Genomic DNA, 13988 nt, shown 5'->3' with positions numbered 1-13988 from the left:
AATAAGGTTGGTTTTCAGATCTATCTAAAAGGAGAGAGAACAATGGTATCCAGGTTTTTCGTCAGTAATGGTTTGTCGTCTTCAAACATAAATATAACAAATTTAAATTTTATTAAATAGAGTTGCAGCTATGGTTTCTATTTTTGTTTTCTGTAGATTAAATTTGTTTGAGGGGATGTTAGGTCAAATTTGCCATTTTTCACTATCCAATGGTAGGTTTTAGTGAATCCATGGGATGTTTTAGTAAATGATCCTATATAGAATTTTATTTTTGTTTTTTAAAAAACAAATTAAATGTCTTATCTGCCCAGGTTTATCGCAGCCACGTAGAGAACACTTCATCCTCTGCATAGTATTTTGCAGGGGGAGATGTTCCTAATTCACAAGGGTAGTGCGTTGTGGGTAGAAATGGGCAGAGTTTTCATGAGCAAAGAGATCCGGAGTCTAGTTAAACTGTTAGGCTTGAATTCATCAATAATTTAACCACCCAGGTCAGCAGTTCTTTGACTTTTTTAATGTTTTAATTTTTCAAAATAACTAGTCAGGGTAAAAATGGAACCGGTGGTGGAACAGATTTCTATTTTCTAAGCCAAGTGATCCAACCGTTCAGGGCAACATCCCTGAATTGGGCTCTCACAGAGCGCTCCACACACCAACCTCATCCACGTCACATCGTGTAATGGGAACATCTCCATGAATAATAACATACAAAGTACAAGAGATGTAGAGATGTTTCCGATGTGTGGCCGTTACATGTGAGGTCAGTGTGAGGGGCGCCTTGTGAGGAGCAGCAGATCTAGACTCAACAGCCCACTAGTGAATACGAAACAACAGGAAGACTAAACTTATTACAGATATCATAGCATTCATCTCATCAGGGATAGATTTAGCATTCGATGGAGGATTCTCTACCCCTTTGAAGCACTATTCACCATTGTTTTCAAAACCAGATCAGACCAGACGGTCGGATCGGAAAAATCGGGAACCAGTCAGGTGACCAGTTTTTTTTTTCCAAAACTGGATTTTTTTCCAAAAAAAAATGTTGATTTGGTCAGCAAACCACTAACCCATGCGTTTGAACCGTTCAACGGTTTTGACCCTTTTTTTAATTTTTTTTTAATTTTTTTGTTAAAACAGGCCGACCATTCGGTTACCCCTGATCGATTCATTGTCTGGGTCGGGTTCGGAGCAGAACACCTTATCGGGGATAGGGAATCCCTGAATATTTCCTACCTTGAGTAAATTCCTAAAAATACATCATATTTGGGGTATTTTAGAAATTAGATTATAGGAATTTAGGGGTATTTTAAACATTAGGTTATGGGATCCTAAAGGTTTTAGGAATTTAGGGGTAATTTAAAGATATTTTGGGAATTAATATTAAACTTAGGCATATTTTAATAATTTACCACCGGGTTTGGGGAATCATATGCAAAACTCGTCCCCGCCCCATCCTCGGTTTAAGGCAAAAGTATTTTCCTTATCCCATTGAAGATCAAGGAAAACCCGATTTTACGAGAAAAATTGCCATCCCTGTTGCTTTATTGTTGAACCTTGCAACACTTTTGTGAGCATCAAAGGTCGCCCAGGCTTCAGATGAATTAATTGAACCACTATTTTAAAAATCGGACCAGATTGGACTGTCAAACCATTTGACCTAGGAACTGATCATGTATCTAGTTTTGTTTTTTAGATTGGACCATTGTTTTGGAAAAAAAAAACTGTTGAATTGGTCAAAGGACCACTAACCCAATGGTCGAACTGCAGTTAATGGTTCGATAAAAAAGTATTTAATTTTTGTTAAAATTATTAACAAAGAAGAAAAAATAGATTGAGAGATGGGGAAGGGACAGACACAATCCCAGTTATGAGGTGATCGAGAGAGAGAGAGAGAGAGATCAAATCTGATATGTGAGATCAGAGAAAGAGAGAAACAAGACCTCAAATCTCAGATTAAAGAAAGAAGTTGCCATCACAAGTTAACGTAGTCTCTTTCTTCTTCACTAAGGTTACATTTAGTTCGAAGGAAAAAGTATGGAAAGGAAGGAAAAGGTAGGAAAATCTTTACAAACCTTATATGGGTTTCTCTGTCTTTCCCTTCCTTTCCCAACCTTTTCCTTCAAGCCAAACATAACCTAAGCCAATAGCAACCCAGCTCTAGCTCTCTCTTCTTATAAAAGGAGATAGAGCACTAATATACTAAATTTTCTATTAAAAGTCAAACCACCTAAATCATTCCACTAAAAAAACAAGTGATCAAAGCGGTTCCGTTTTTGGGTGTGTCTTTAAAACCTTAAACTGAACTGAACACAAATGGTTCTTAAAACACCACGGAGGTCGGGGGGTTTCTTGAAATGGAAGTTTGAATTTGTTCATTTATGTGGACTGATGGGAGAACTTAAGTTATTATTCTGATTCTTGCTTTAAAGCGTATAATTGATGAGAATGGCCTGTTCACTCCCTCTAATCCAAACTTAACCAGAAGTTTGTCAGGAGGCAAGTGGCAAGGCGGGCAACCAGTTAGTGAGCAGTGAACTCAATCACTCATGCCATGATGGTATAATCCATATAACCCTTTGGCTCCGTCAAATTCGTGGGTGTGGAAACAATACCGCATTTAAGTTAAAAATGGAAAAACTTAAGAACATATTGATGTGTGTGCCAACTTCAAGAATAATTAGTTAATCTGTTACTAGTAAATAAAATAATTTATACTAAAAAATCTCTTAAACCCAAAAAATATCTTTTCACTTTCCTCTAACTAAAGGTGATAATTCTAATGTACTACTGTTTCAATGTACCACATGTAAGAATAGCATCACCTTTCGTGCACCCGTGACACATAATTAGTGGGACCCACCAGTTTACAAACTAAAAAGATGATTAGTTTTAAATTAAAAAATAAAATAAAAATTGAGCACATTTGTCAATCTCTTATGATTTTTTTTCATCTACTCTTGAGCCATTTAGTTGCAATAAATTTGGGTATGATGAAAATATTCATTTGAAAATTTTGATACCCTATTTATTTTGAGAAACAGACCAGAATAATATTAATTGGGCAAAAAGACTTTTATTTAGGTAAAGTAGTTAAAAACATAAAATATAATATAATAAAAAAAACAGGATTCATATTGAAATGAAAAGAAATTGTACTTCAAAAATGTTTTCAAAACCGGACCGGACTGGATGGTTGGACCAGAAAAAACCAGGAACCAGTCACCTGAGTGGTTATGTTTTACCCCAAAACTGCTATTTGGCCAAAAACTATTGATTTGGTCAACAAACCACTGACCTAAGCGGTTGAACCATCAAACCATTTGACCTAAGAATGGTTTTTGGCTACTTTTGGTTTTTTAAAATTTTCAAACTTTTTTGTTTTTTTGTTAAAGCGGGTCATCCATTCAAACCAATTGATCGGTCCGTTCAACCTGAGAACCAAACTCAAAAAAGCTCATTGTCCAATCCGATTTTAAAAACCTTGCTTTAAATATAAATGATGTATTAATGCATACATTGACCATTTTTTTCAAATTTTAACTTATTTTGTTTGATTGAGTAAGAATGAAGTACATTAAGACATGAAGAAGAATAAAGTAAAATCTGAAATAAAATTAAATAAGAATTTGCAATTTTTACACTTGCACTCCTATGCATTTGTATTAGTACAAATAAAATTGTATTGCAACCAAACACAACCTTTAGTTAATTAATTGTGGAAGGAGAATCACCCTCAATTGGTATAAGCGTAAGCATTAATTCTTTTGCAGATACATTAGTGATTAGACAAGCAAGGATGGGACAAGAAACTCTTTTCTGGGCACAATTGTAAGAGAGGGGTTTTGCTTTAGGGAGGGACCGGAGGGTTAAGAGGTTTTATCTCTTGTTGAATTTGTACTTTTGTTCTTCGTACTATACTATCTTCTTAAAATTAATGAATGCATGCAGCTATAGATGAAAAAAATAATTAATACACACAGAAGAAATATATAATAGGGAGAATCAGGGTCAGAATTTTTATGCTTGGGGTGGGTGTCAACTCGGAATTGATGCTAAATTGCCAATTTACAGGCCGATGTATAGAGTGGAGGGTTTTTAATATTTTGAATGTTTATAGCTCTGCACTTCTGCAATGGAAATAAAAAATCTGCATTGAGCCTGTCCGTCCCTATATAATATAAATAACATAGTACAGTTATCATGGGACGAGAACAGGAAACACCTTTTCCAGTAGAAACTCTGTGGAGAAGTACGGACAGGTTCATTGCAAAATTTTGATTTCCACTGCAAATCAACATTTCAAATGGTCAATTACCCACAGTCTATGCATCAATGCCTGCCCGTGAATTGACATCAATTCCGAACTGGCACCTACCCCAACTGTAATTTGGACCTATGAATTCTGACCCTGGGCTGAACCGTCATTCTCCCAAAATTCTGAAGCTTTTATCCTTTATACCAATTGAGGCACCTACTCAGTTTGACCCGAGTACATATCCCCATGTTTGTGATGGAGAAGCAACTAAAACAAGCAGTCAACCATTCTTTCATTATGAAAAAATAAAACAAAGGTAATAAAAGAGGAATCCAACATTTACCAAAGAGATAACTTGCTCTATTGATCAAAATAAAGTATGAATTAAAAATGATAGCGTGCACTTACAAAATTCTAAAAACTAATAAATAATAAAAGGAAAAAATATATAAGAAGGTGGAAATGAAGAATGGTATTATAGAAATAGATGGGTGATCTTAAAAATCCTTGAAAACAGCAAATAAGTCTCCATGGACATAATCATTATCCACCAAGCTGACCAAGAAGTAACTGCGTTGCACCTGAAAGGAGACCAGGCCATGTGAGTCCATATCCACCAATTCTGACTCTTTGTAAAGCATAAAGAATAATTGGTGCACCTATTGAAAAAAATAAATAAATTGGAAGTTAAAAGAAACAGTACGTTTTCTAGCAATGTCCTTGATGGGTCATTCTCAGGGAACAAGCATGCCCATCCCCTATTCCAGATCTCAAAGGCCTCATCCTTCCAGACCATGAAGCTTTCCAGATCCACAACAGTTGGTTGGACAATCTGCTTTGCTGGGAAAACTCCCCATGTTACTGCATTCACATAATCTTGGCCAATATTGGACATCCATTGTGCTTCTTTGTTGACAGCCATGTAGGTTATAGATGGGAAATTCTTGCATTTCTCAATTATTGCTTCTAACTTGTTCCGAGGACAAAAGAACTCTACATAGGCCTTCTGGTAAACGTATCCACCAGGTCCACCCCATCCTGTCAACATAACTCATAAAAGAAACTCAGGAAAAACTCCCTGGCAGTTTGCACAACAGAACATAATCCATCAAAAGAAAGAACCAATCAGATATTCAGTAATCATTTTTCAGAAAATAATTTGAATACTAAAGTTCTTTCAATGACCACTACAAAATTTTATTAATTCTAGTTTCACAGAACTTTCTTATTGGTTTTCTTTCTACAGAAAACAATTGAAGTGCTTTTTTTTCTGGAAACTGTAAAATGTTTTCTTTTCAAAGATATGGTAACATTTCTCAATAAAACAAGTTAACAAGTACATTTCTCAATAAGACAAGTTAACAAGTGACACAGACAACATTATAACATTTTCTCACAACATATACAAGACAGTAAATTGCATTTTGAAGAACTTGTGTATTACTAAACTGCATTTAGTAATGCACTTCTATTGATTTGTTTCTAGGGTGTGCATAGAGATGATTGCTACTACATTGTTGAATCCATTTAACTTAGAAATGAATATACATTGGTAGCTATGTATAAAGAACAATTTCCCTCTACTTTCCGTGCCAGTGCTACAATTCTTCTTTTCTGTACTGTCCCTGGAAATGTGAACCAGATGCCCTGCCTATCTTATAGTCATGCATGTACTTAGGCATGTATGCATCAACATATGCATGTTTCTAAGTTATTATCCCTTTATCTATCCATGTTAGAATTTGAGCTTCATGTCCTTGTCAATAGAAGACCACAGATATATGTAGTGACAGAAGGATTTGATCCCAGGTCTCTGCTACGACCAACCAGAGACCTTACCAACTGCGCCAGTTGGCAGGCACTGTTAAATTGATATGTGGAGTGCTTCACATAAATAGCATCCAACTTAGACCACAGGTATGACTCAAATCCAGAATAATATGACACAGATGAAAAATTAATCTGCAATATATGAGTAAAGTCTTAAAACACACATAAGAACACATAATTTCAGGAAAAAGAACATCTTTCACAAATAATATTCACTTACCAACAACTGGAGAGTCAGACTTCTCGCCATTTACTGCTGGTTGGCTATTAATGGTAAGGAATCCCTTCGAGTTGATATTTCCCAACTGTTCATTTATGACTTTTGTCTCTGGCTGAGTCCCATCTAGGTCGGACCATGGACTGCTTCTTAGTTTCCCCAGGCAGAATTTCATGAACCTCTAATGTCACAATGCAAATAAAATCTTCATGTTAGGTGAAGTTATGCATATAAATAAGTGAAGTTTAAAGAGAAAAACCAAGAAGTTGGAAGATGAGAACTGCACCTCATTAATATCTTCAATGGATTTCAATGGGACAACCCATTCCTCTTGAAGTTTCTTATCACGTGAGCGTGGTCGCATAAACTGTCACAGAAGTTTTAAAAAAAAATTGAGTTATATACTGATAAGATAAACAAATCACCAGGTTAGCATTTCCATCCAATGGTCCATGTCTAATTAAAGAATAGGAAATGTATTAACTGGAACTTCAGTGAAGCATGATAATAGAGAGAAAGGAGAAAATATGGCAAATCTCATCTACCTGGTAGTCAGTCAGTGCTCCATATGATGCATTATGAGAATCACCCCATCGCCCACTTGGGTACTGTTCCCAACCAATAGTCCTAGATATATAGCTTTTTGGACGATTAGCCCTGTCATCATCCCCAAGAGAACATCAGGTACACTTTTTTTAGGCAAGAACAACAGGTATTCTTTATAGTTTAATTACTCAAACACTTTGGATTCAAACCAGTTGTATATATTTCACTGGGGTTTCAGATTTTTGAGTATTGCAAATACCAGAAAATTGGGCGAACATCTTCTTTAATACGATATATATTTGTAGGGCGTCTCCAAGGCAAGGATCTTGAAATTCTGTTATCATCAATCAACCCTAGGTTCTGCCAATAAAATTCATAGTAAGGTCCATAGATAAATATGACATGAAAACTTTAACATGTGCCCAGGCTATAATCAGATATAGGGGATAACCCTTAATATGGCTAATGCTGATTTCTCCATGTTCAGTGTGTAAAGGTGCAATGTATTAATCCCATTAGCTATAATCTTCTTGCACATTTCAGTTCCAAGGTGGACTCCATAGGACCTAACAGCCTCATCATTGTCCTTGATAGGTTCCAAGGCAGCAGTAATTTCGGAAGGTATCTGCAAAGTCAAATTAAAAATAAATAATGCATCTTAATTTGAAAACATCACCTGAAAGAACCACTAATTGAAAATAACATCTACTGCACGAAATATACTGTTCTTTGGTTAACAGTGAAGCATTGTACTGATGTGTAAAAAAGATGATGTGAATACAAGGCCCACCAAAAAGAAATATGAAGTTCTGCAATGACTTCAAACAGACCCAACAGACATACAAAAAATATACCCCTCAAGTTGGTAAGGTTATGACATATCTCTGGCTCATAGCCATGATTTAAAACTTCCACATATCTTTATATAAGTTGGTCAGAAGTGTAGTAAATTTGGTTTACCACATGAAAATTATATAAAATGTATCACCACAATCATCCTAAGAAATTTTGAGGTAATCATCCTAAGCAAATTATGAAACTTATATATAATTATATATCATAAGCGCTTAAGAGGTATCAACATCATCTGTTTATCTCAAATCCGAACTGCAATATGCAAATCCATTTGCCTCCATTGTGCCTTATCTAGGACCATATCATAGAACAACTGCTACATGATGTAGAACTACTGGCACATGATGTGATGCGCCTATTAGAATTTAGAACATTGGAGATTAATTACGTTTAACATTAAGGACAAGTTTGAAACATAAATGTGACTCCAACTGCATCATGTAACCTGAAATATCCATTTATATGTGTTATCCTACCAGCCAGAGTCTGATAAACCTTAAAATGTACTCTATAATATAAATAATGTCAGATAATACTACAACCATTATCAACTTGTATAGTGTAAGTCTAACTCTAAGATATGTCACTATGTATGTGCATGTACTGTTTGATAAATCATGATTTCTGATGTCTTTTCCCTTTCCGTTGATCGCCAAATCTTTTCCTTGTGGTGCCCCCAAATGGTTCCCAAGTTTGTGAAGTTTTGGAAAGTCTGCCCAATGGTCCTTAAGTTTCCATATACTCTCATTTCTTGGGGACCAAACTGCACCCTGGAAAAGGGAGACACACACAACTGGAAATGAAAAGTATGGAAACTTGATTGTCATCATGCCAATAGATTTCTCCTTGGTTGTATCATCCACAACTTGGTGTAGTACCTTCTACTTGCAATTTTCTTCCTTCTCAGAAAAACGAATAAAAGATATTTTAAAAGTTTGCACAATGGTCTTTAGGTTTCCACATACTCCCATTTATTAGGGACCAAACTGCATCCTGGAATAGGGACACACACACCACTGGAAATGAAAATTATATGGAAACTTAAATGTCACCATGCCAATAGATTTCTCCTTGGTTGAATCATCCACAACTTGGCCTAACATCTTCTACTTGCAATTTTCTTCATGCTTAGAGCCTTAGAATAACTTAAAAAATAAGATATTCCCATAAAGCATCAGCAGAATATTGGTCACTATATGGAAATAGAAACAGTTCAAGTTTCAAAAATCAATGACTGAAGAAAATTATTAAAATGATAAAATAGGGTATCAAAAATTTGTTTAATAATCATGACGATATGTGTGTATGTAAGCACAATAGTCAAATGCAGGACACATATACTCTTTCATGGTTATTTCTTATTGCAATGTTGAACCTCTTCCTAGATCCTGCCTACAAGTATTTGATGCAAGGAAGATAGCATACCTTTGTTTTGCAAAATCCAGTCATGCGCAAGAAGCCCTTGTAGTTATTGATTGGCATAATGCCTGGAACAATGGGGCAAGTTATTCCAGTTTGGCGGCAATCACTTACAAACTTCAGAAAAATATCAGTATCATAGAATAGTTGAGTGATAATCAGATCTGCTCCAGCATCAACCTATGAAAGAGGAACTGTCATTAGTATACAGGCAAACAAAATGTGCAGTGGAAAGCAAAAACTGCAAGCTGTCAAAAATTTTGGTTTGTATCTTTCTCTGACTTCTTTTTAGTTGTGGAGTAGTTATAAGTTAGTGTGTTAGTGGGTCTCTTATATGCGCATGTTTTAGGATAGCAGTTTTAGATGGTTATATTTTGGACTCTATATACTATCTTGTAAGGGACAATTTAAGGGAAATGAAATTTGAATTTCATATGTGTCTTTCTTTAACTTCTCTTTAGTTGTTGAGTAGTTATACCTTAGTGGGTCAGTGGGTCTCTTACATGTGTATGTTTTAGGTTAGCAGTTTTAGTTGGTTATGTTTTGGGTTTTATATATTATCGTCTAATGGACGATTTAAGTGGAACAAAGTTAGATTTATGGGTAGTTGCTCTAAAGGAGAATTTTGCCCCCTTGAAGAGGCAATCTTAGGAGAACTTTCCCACTTGAAGTGGACTCCCTCTTTCTTAATTTTTGTTTAAATATTGATTTAAGAAATAAGAATGCAACATATTTATTGGATTAGAGATCTCGATAGGAAATGAAATAGTAGAAGGTAATAACCACAAAATATAATAAGAAATCAACAAACAATTATGGAGGCAGTAAATGCAATTCCTCGCTGGCCTACAAACATGGCCCTTTATGCTGCATGCAGTTTAGAAGAGTATCTTATTTTGCACATGTGGATAACAAAAGGAAATGTCTATCAAATCAAAACAAAAGGTTTTGACCTTTGAAACACCATTTTAACTAATGAATTATCTTAGACACTACTCAGAATGTTTTCCTGGAATCATGAATTTCCACTACAAGCAAGTTAGAGTTTAAGAATTAATTTTGGAGAATAAACCACTTGGTATAAATCCTATGACGAATAAATCATGTGGAAGTATAGTAAAAGAAACAGGGTAAAGTTGTAGTTGGTCTATGAAGCGGAACAGCTCTGCACAGAATATGAATCCAAGATGAGAACTACACACATATTGGCTTATACAGATTATGGAGGTGTCTAATGTCTTGGAAAACACAGTTTTTATGCATTTCCCTCTTTATATTGGATAAGACTTAAGAGTACTCCTTTAAATGGAGGTTTTTCCTTATCCATATAAGATCTAAGAAGACACCCGACAGCACTCCCATACTGTAGTTAAGTAAACATGAAACAAACTATATATGGAATGATTAGCTTAAATTCGAGCACATCGGAAAGAACTAAGGTTACACACCTTAATTCTGTGTTCGTGGTCCATGCTTAAAAATTTACTACGTTAGAAATCTTTAGGAACTGAATTAGTTTAGATCTTATAGTAGAATCTCCACGCAGCCACCGAAATGCTTTTCGTAATAATGGAAGAAAAATCAAAGTAAATCTGAGAAAAAGCCTTGGACGTCAAATTCATGATGGTGGTGGTGGTAGAGAAATTTAAGCCTACCTTGCTTTTCAAATAAGCAAGTTCATTCAGGTATGCTTCCAAACCGACCGTACCGTTCTCTGATATGACATCAGGATGTCCCTCTGAACAATTTTCACAAAACAAAAGGCCAAGTTCATATTCTGTGACCGAAAAAAAAAAAGCATCAGATTTTGACAATGAATTCAAAGCTCAACAGACCCGGGTAACCAGCAACCGTTATCCCAAAGTAATTTCCGTAATTTTCTCGAATGTGATTAACCTGCACAATAACGAACAATTAAATGAACTCCGAACTATCTATCATCCAACACATTCCAAAGATGCATTAATGCTAACAACTCAGGCAATTGAATGAATTACCAGGTCAAATGCACAAGCGAAACCACCCTCAATCTGAATAAACCTCGACTGTCCATGCGGAGGATCGCCACGGAGAGCAAGAACGTTCTGAATCCCGTTAGCCTTGATAGTGTCGAGAGCGTGGTTGATCTTCTCGACGGGCATGTTAGTGCAGGTGAGATGCATCATGGTCTCGACGCACACCATGTTCTGCATCTTGTTGGCGATCTCGAGGGTGAGGTCGGCGGTTGACCCCCCGGCACCCCAAGTAATGTCGCAGAAGGCAGGGTTGTGAGCGACCATTCTATCCATCCGCTCGAACAGGTTGTCGACCCCATCCTCTGTCTTGGGCGGGAAGAACTCGAACGAGAACACCGCCCGACCTTCCTCCGTCCCCGTCCGGATCTTCTCTATCACCTTCATCTTTCTCTCTCCAAAAGCAGTAGCAGCACCAACACCGATGAAATGCGGTAATGGAGAAGCAGGTCGCGAATGCTCCGGAATCCGCGAAACGAATATATATGCGAACAGAGCGCCATTCCACGGCTCCTCGCCTTTCGGGTCGCGGTCCTATTGTCCTAATCCTTCACCAACCAACGATTTGAAAGTGTGGGAAAATTGTTGAATTTCTAACAATAGAATCATTTTCCACGTGGCAAGTTCAGGTTGCAAACGAATGGGTCAACCTGGTTCTAGCCCATTAGGAGGAGTCTCTGTAGTTAGTTTGAATTGTCTACAGCTACAGCTATACTCTTCTACTCTTAATACTAGTACTAGACCCAAGCCAATCACCATAGTATCCGTGGGTCCCATTATCAGGGTGACGTAGCATATCTTGACTGACCAAGTAGAGAGTCATCCGTATCTTTTTGTCTTCCTCTGCTCTGATTCTCTCTTAAATTGAAAGATAAGGAAGGTCTAAAGTTGTTGCCATGTCAGCAATCCACGTGGCAAGATTCTTGGAGTAGGTTACAGGAGCGAGTGAGTGACGTTTCCTTGGAGTTGGTGAAACGGATATTAGTTAGCATGGAATCGTGCACTCGGTGCCCCCTGCGTACTTACTACTTAGGTATGGGCGGGACCCACCAAGAGAATCGAAGATTCAAAATCTGGTTTTCGTTTCCCCGACCCCAACAACAATGGAGAGAGAGAAAGGAGGGTAGGGTAGGTGAATGGGACCCACTAGACCAACCACGAGTCCACGACTGTATTCCCTCTCCGATTCCTCGGGAATGACCTACGAAAACGGTTCAAGAACAATAACCGCTGACACGGCCGAGTGCGATTTGCAGGAGGGTTGTTATGGTAATTTCACGAGAACGCTGTTGTATTTGTGTTCATTTGAGTCGTGGACCTTGCGGTCTTGTGACTCTTGTCCACTACGAACAGTCTGGTTGTTTTCTCTATGCGTGTGAGAACACGCAGCTGGTTGTGTATACTGAAAAGTCCCTAAATAGCCTGCCCCGAAGGCATGGATGTGTATACTTGTATCATCTAGGGCCGCAAGTCGGGCGGGTCGGGGCAGGTTTATGGTCAACCAGGCCCATTCTTAAGATTTGGCCAAAGGCTTGAGTTCTTGAGATTCATCTTCGTAACCGAAATTTAGTATGTACTGAGATTTGATACATTCGAGATTTCGGGTTAGGTTTCGATTTGGGTTTAGGTTGGTCAATGAATTCATTCTAAAATTTTGAGATGTGATATATTTGAGATTTCGGGTTAGATTTCGATTTGGGTTTAGGTTGGTTAATGATGATGCGCGATTTGGTCAAGTCTTAGTCGCCGGTTATCTCGCCTCCGACAAAGTTGAAGTTGCCTGAAACAAGGAAGGAATTGGAGACTTTTGGGGAGGAATCCGGATGGAACATTCTGAATCTCAAGTTAGTGCTCTTGAGAAGGCAAGAGACAATGGATTCCAAGACTAGAATGCACAAAATATCACATACCTTCTTCCCTATGAGATGGGAGCCTTTATAGTCACCTTGTATACTTACTTCCGAACCCCTGTCAATTCGGGTATCATTACCTCTGCCAGATCGGTCACTTCCTCTAACAGATCGAGTCACTTCCTCTGCCAGATCGAGGGTCATTTCGGGTGTCATAACCTCCACTACCAGTTGCCAGTTGCCAGTTCGGGTGTCATAACCTCCACTGTTCCTTGTTAGGGCCGTCACTGCCACGTCTGAGATGGCGGTGGCAGGTGGCCGTTGGGGGCGGCTATCATGTGTCGGGCCCCTAATCAGTCAGGTGTGCCGCCTCCGTGTACGGGCTTCCTGGGCGTCAGGTACGATTCAGTCAAGCAACTTGGGGCCGAAGTGGTGTGCGAGGTGAAATCTTGAGTTCGGACAGAAGTATGGCACGAGCTGCCCTTGGGTGGGCAGTTCGGGTCTTTGCCTTTTGTGCTTTTTGTAAGGCTCAGGACCTTGAAGGGAGAGCTCGGGTTCCTCCTTGGGGAGATCGGAACTCTTCAGCTCGGAGCTCGGATTGTAGGTTCCCCTTTGGGGGAGCTAACTTTTTGCTCGGAACTCGGGTTGTGGGGCCCGCTGTCGTGCCGAGTGGCGTTTCTACCAGGTCACTCTCGATTGCTTCCACATGTCGTATGGCCAAGGGGTCGGGTCAAATCTTCCTCCATCAATTGCCACCCACTCTCCATGCTTGGGGTCTTGACACGACGTGGGGAGTTCACGGGATGATAGGTGGATTTGCCTCGGGATACTTTGGCCTCGGTCTGAGACTTCTCTGGTCTGACCTGCTTGTGTTCCTAGCTCAACCGGGGTTGGCTTGGTTTGACTAGGGGTCAGTCCCGGTCTGCGTGTAGCTCACGCGCGTAAACGATTTCAAATTTTTGAACGTAAACAACGTGTGCCAAAGTGTCTCTTCCTCGAGGAGT

At 38.4% G+C, this 13988-nt stretch overlaps 1 protein-coding gene across 1 annotated transcript; it reads right to left on the bottom strand.

Annotated features, from left to right (window-relative positions):
* Nucleotides 1-4593: 4593 nt before the first annotated feature.
* Nucleotides 4594-11695, bottom strand: LOC148873544 (putative methylenetetrahydrofolate reductase (NADH)). Its single transcript, XM_088966282.1, has 11 exons — nucleotides 11120-11695; nucleotides 10958-11018; nucleotides 10778-10860; nucleotides 9129-9302; nucleotides 7300-7473; nucleotides 7108-7208; nucleotides 6848-6959; nucleotides 6589-6669; nucleotides 6306-6483; nucleotides 4959-5293; nucleotides 4594-4836 (listed from the first exon to the last, which is right to left on the bottom strand). The coding sequence occupies exons 1-11, from the start codon at nucleotides 11519-11521 to the stop codon at nucleotides 4753-4755; spliced, it is 1785 nt and encodes a 594-aa protein (XP_088822408.1). The 5' UTR covers nucleotides 11522-11695; the 3' UTR covers nucleotides 4594-4752.
* Between the last annotated feature and the right edge of the window lie 2293 nt (nucleotides 11696-13988).

The sequence above is a fragment of the Nelumbo lutea genome, chromosome 1 (genome assembly GCF_056320005.1).
Source record: "Nelumbo lutea isolate HS-2025 chromosome 1, American lotus-T2T, whole genome shotgun sequence".
Lineage (NCBI taxonomy): Eukaryota > Viridiplantae > Streptophyta > Magnoliopsida > Proteales > Nelumbonaceae > Nelumbo > Nelumbo lutea.
The sequence above is the reverse complement of the archived record's forward strand: the minus strand, read 5'-3'. Positions and strand labels throughout refer to the sequence as shown.

Excerpts from the sequence above, each read along its gene's own strand:
- LOC148873544 (XM_088966282.1), bottom strand. The coding sequence starts at position 11,521 with ATGAAGGTGATAGAGAAGATCCGGACGGGGACGGAGGAAGGTCGGGCG. Across the intron at positions 6,960-7,107 it reads GATGTTCGCCCAATTTTCTG|GGCTAATCGTCCAAAAAGCT; the intron begins GTATTTGCAATA and ends GGATGATGACAG. Across the intron at positions 6,670-6,847 it reads GAGCACTGACTGACTACCAG|TTTATGCGACCACGCTCACG; the intron begins GTAGATGAGATT and ends CTTCTGTGACAG.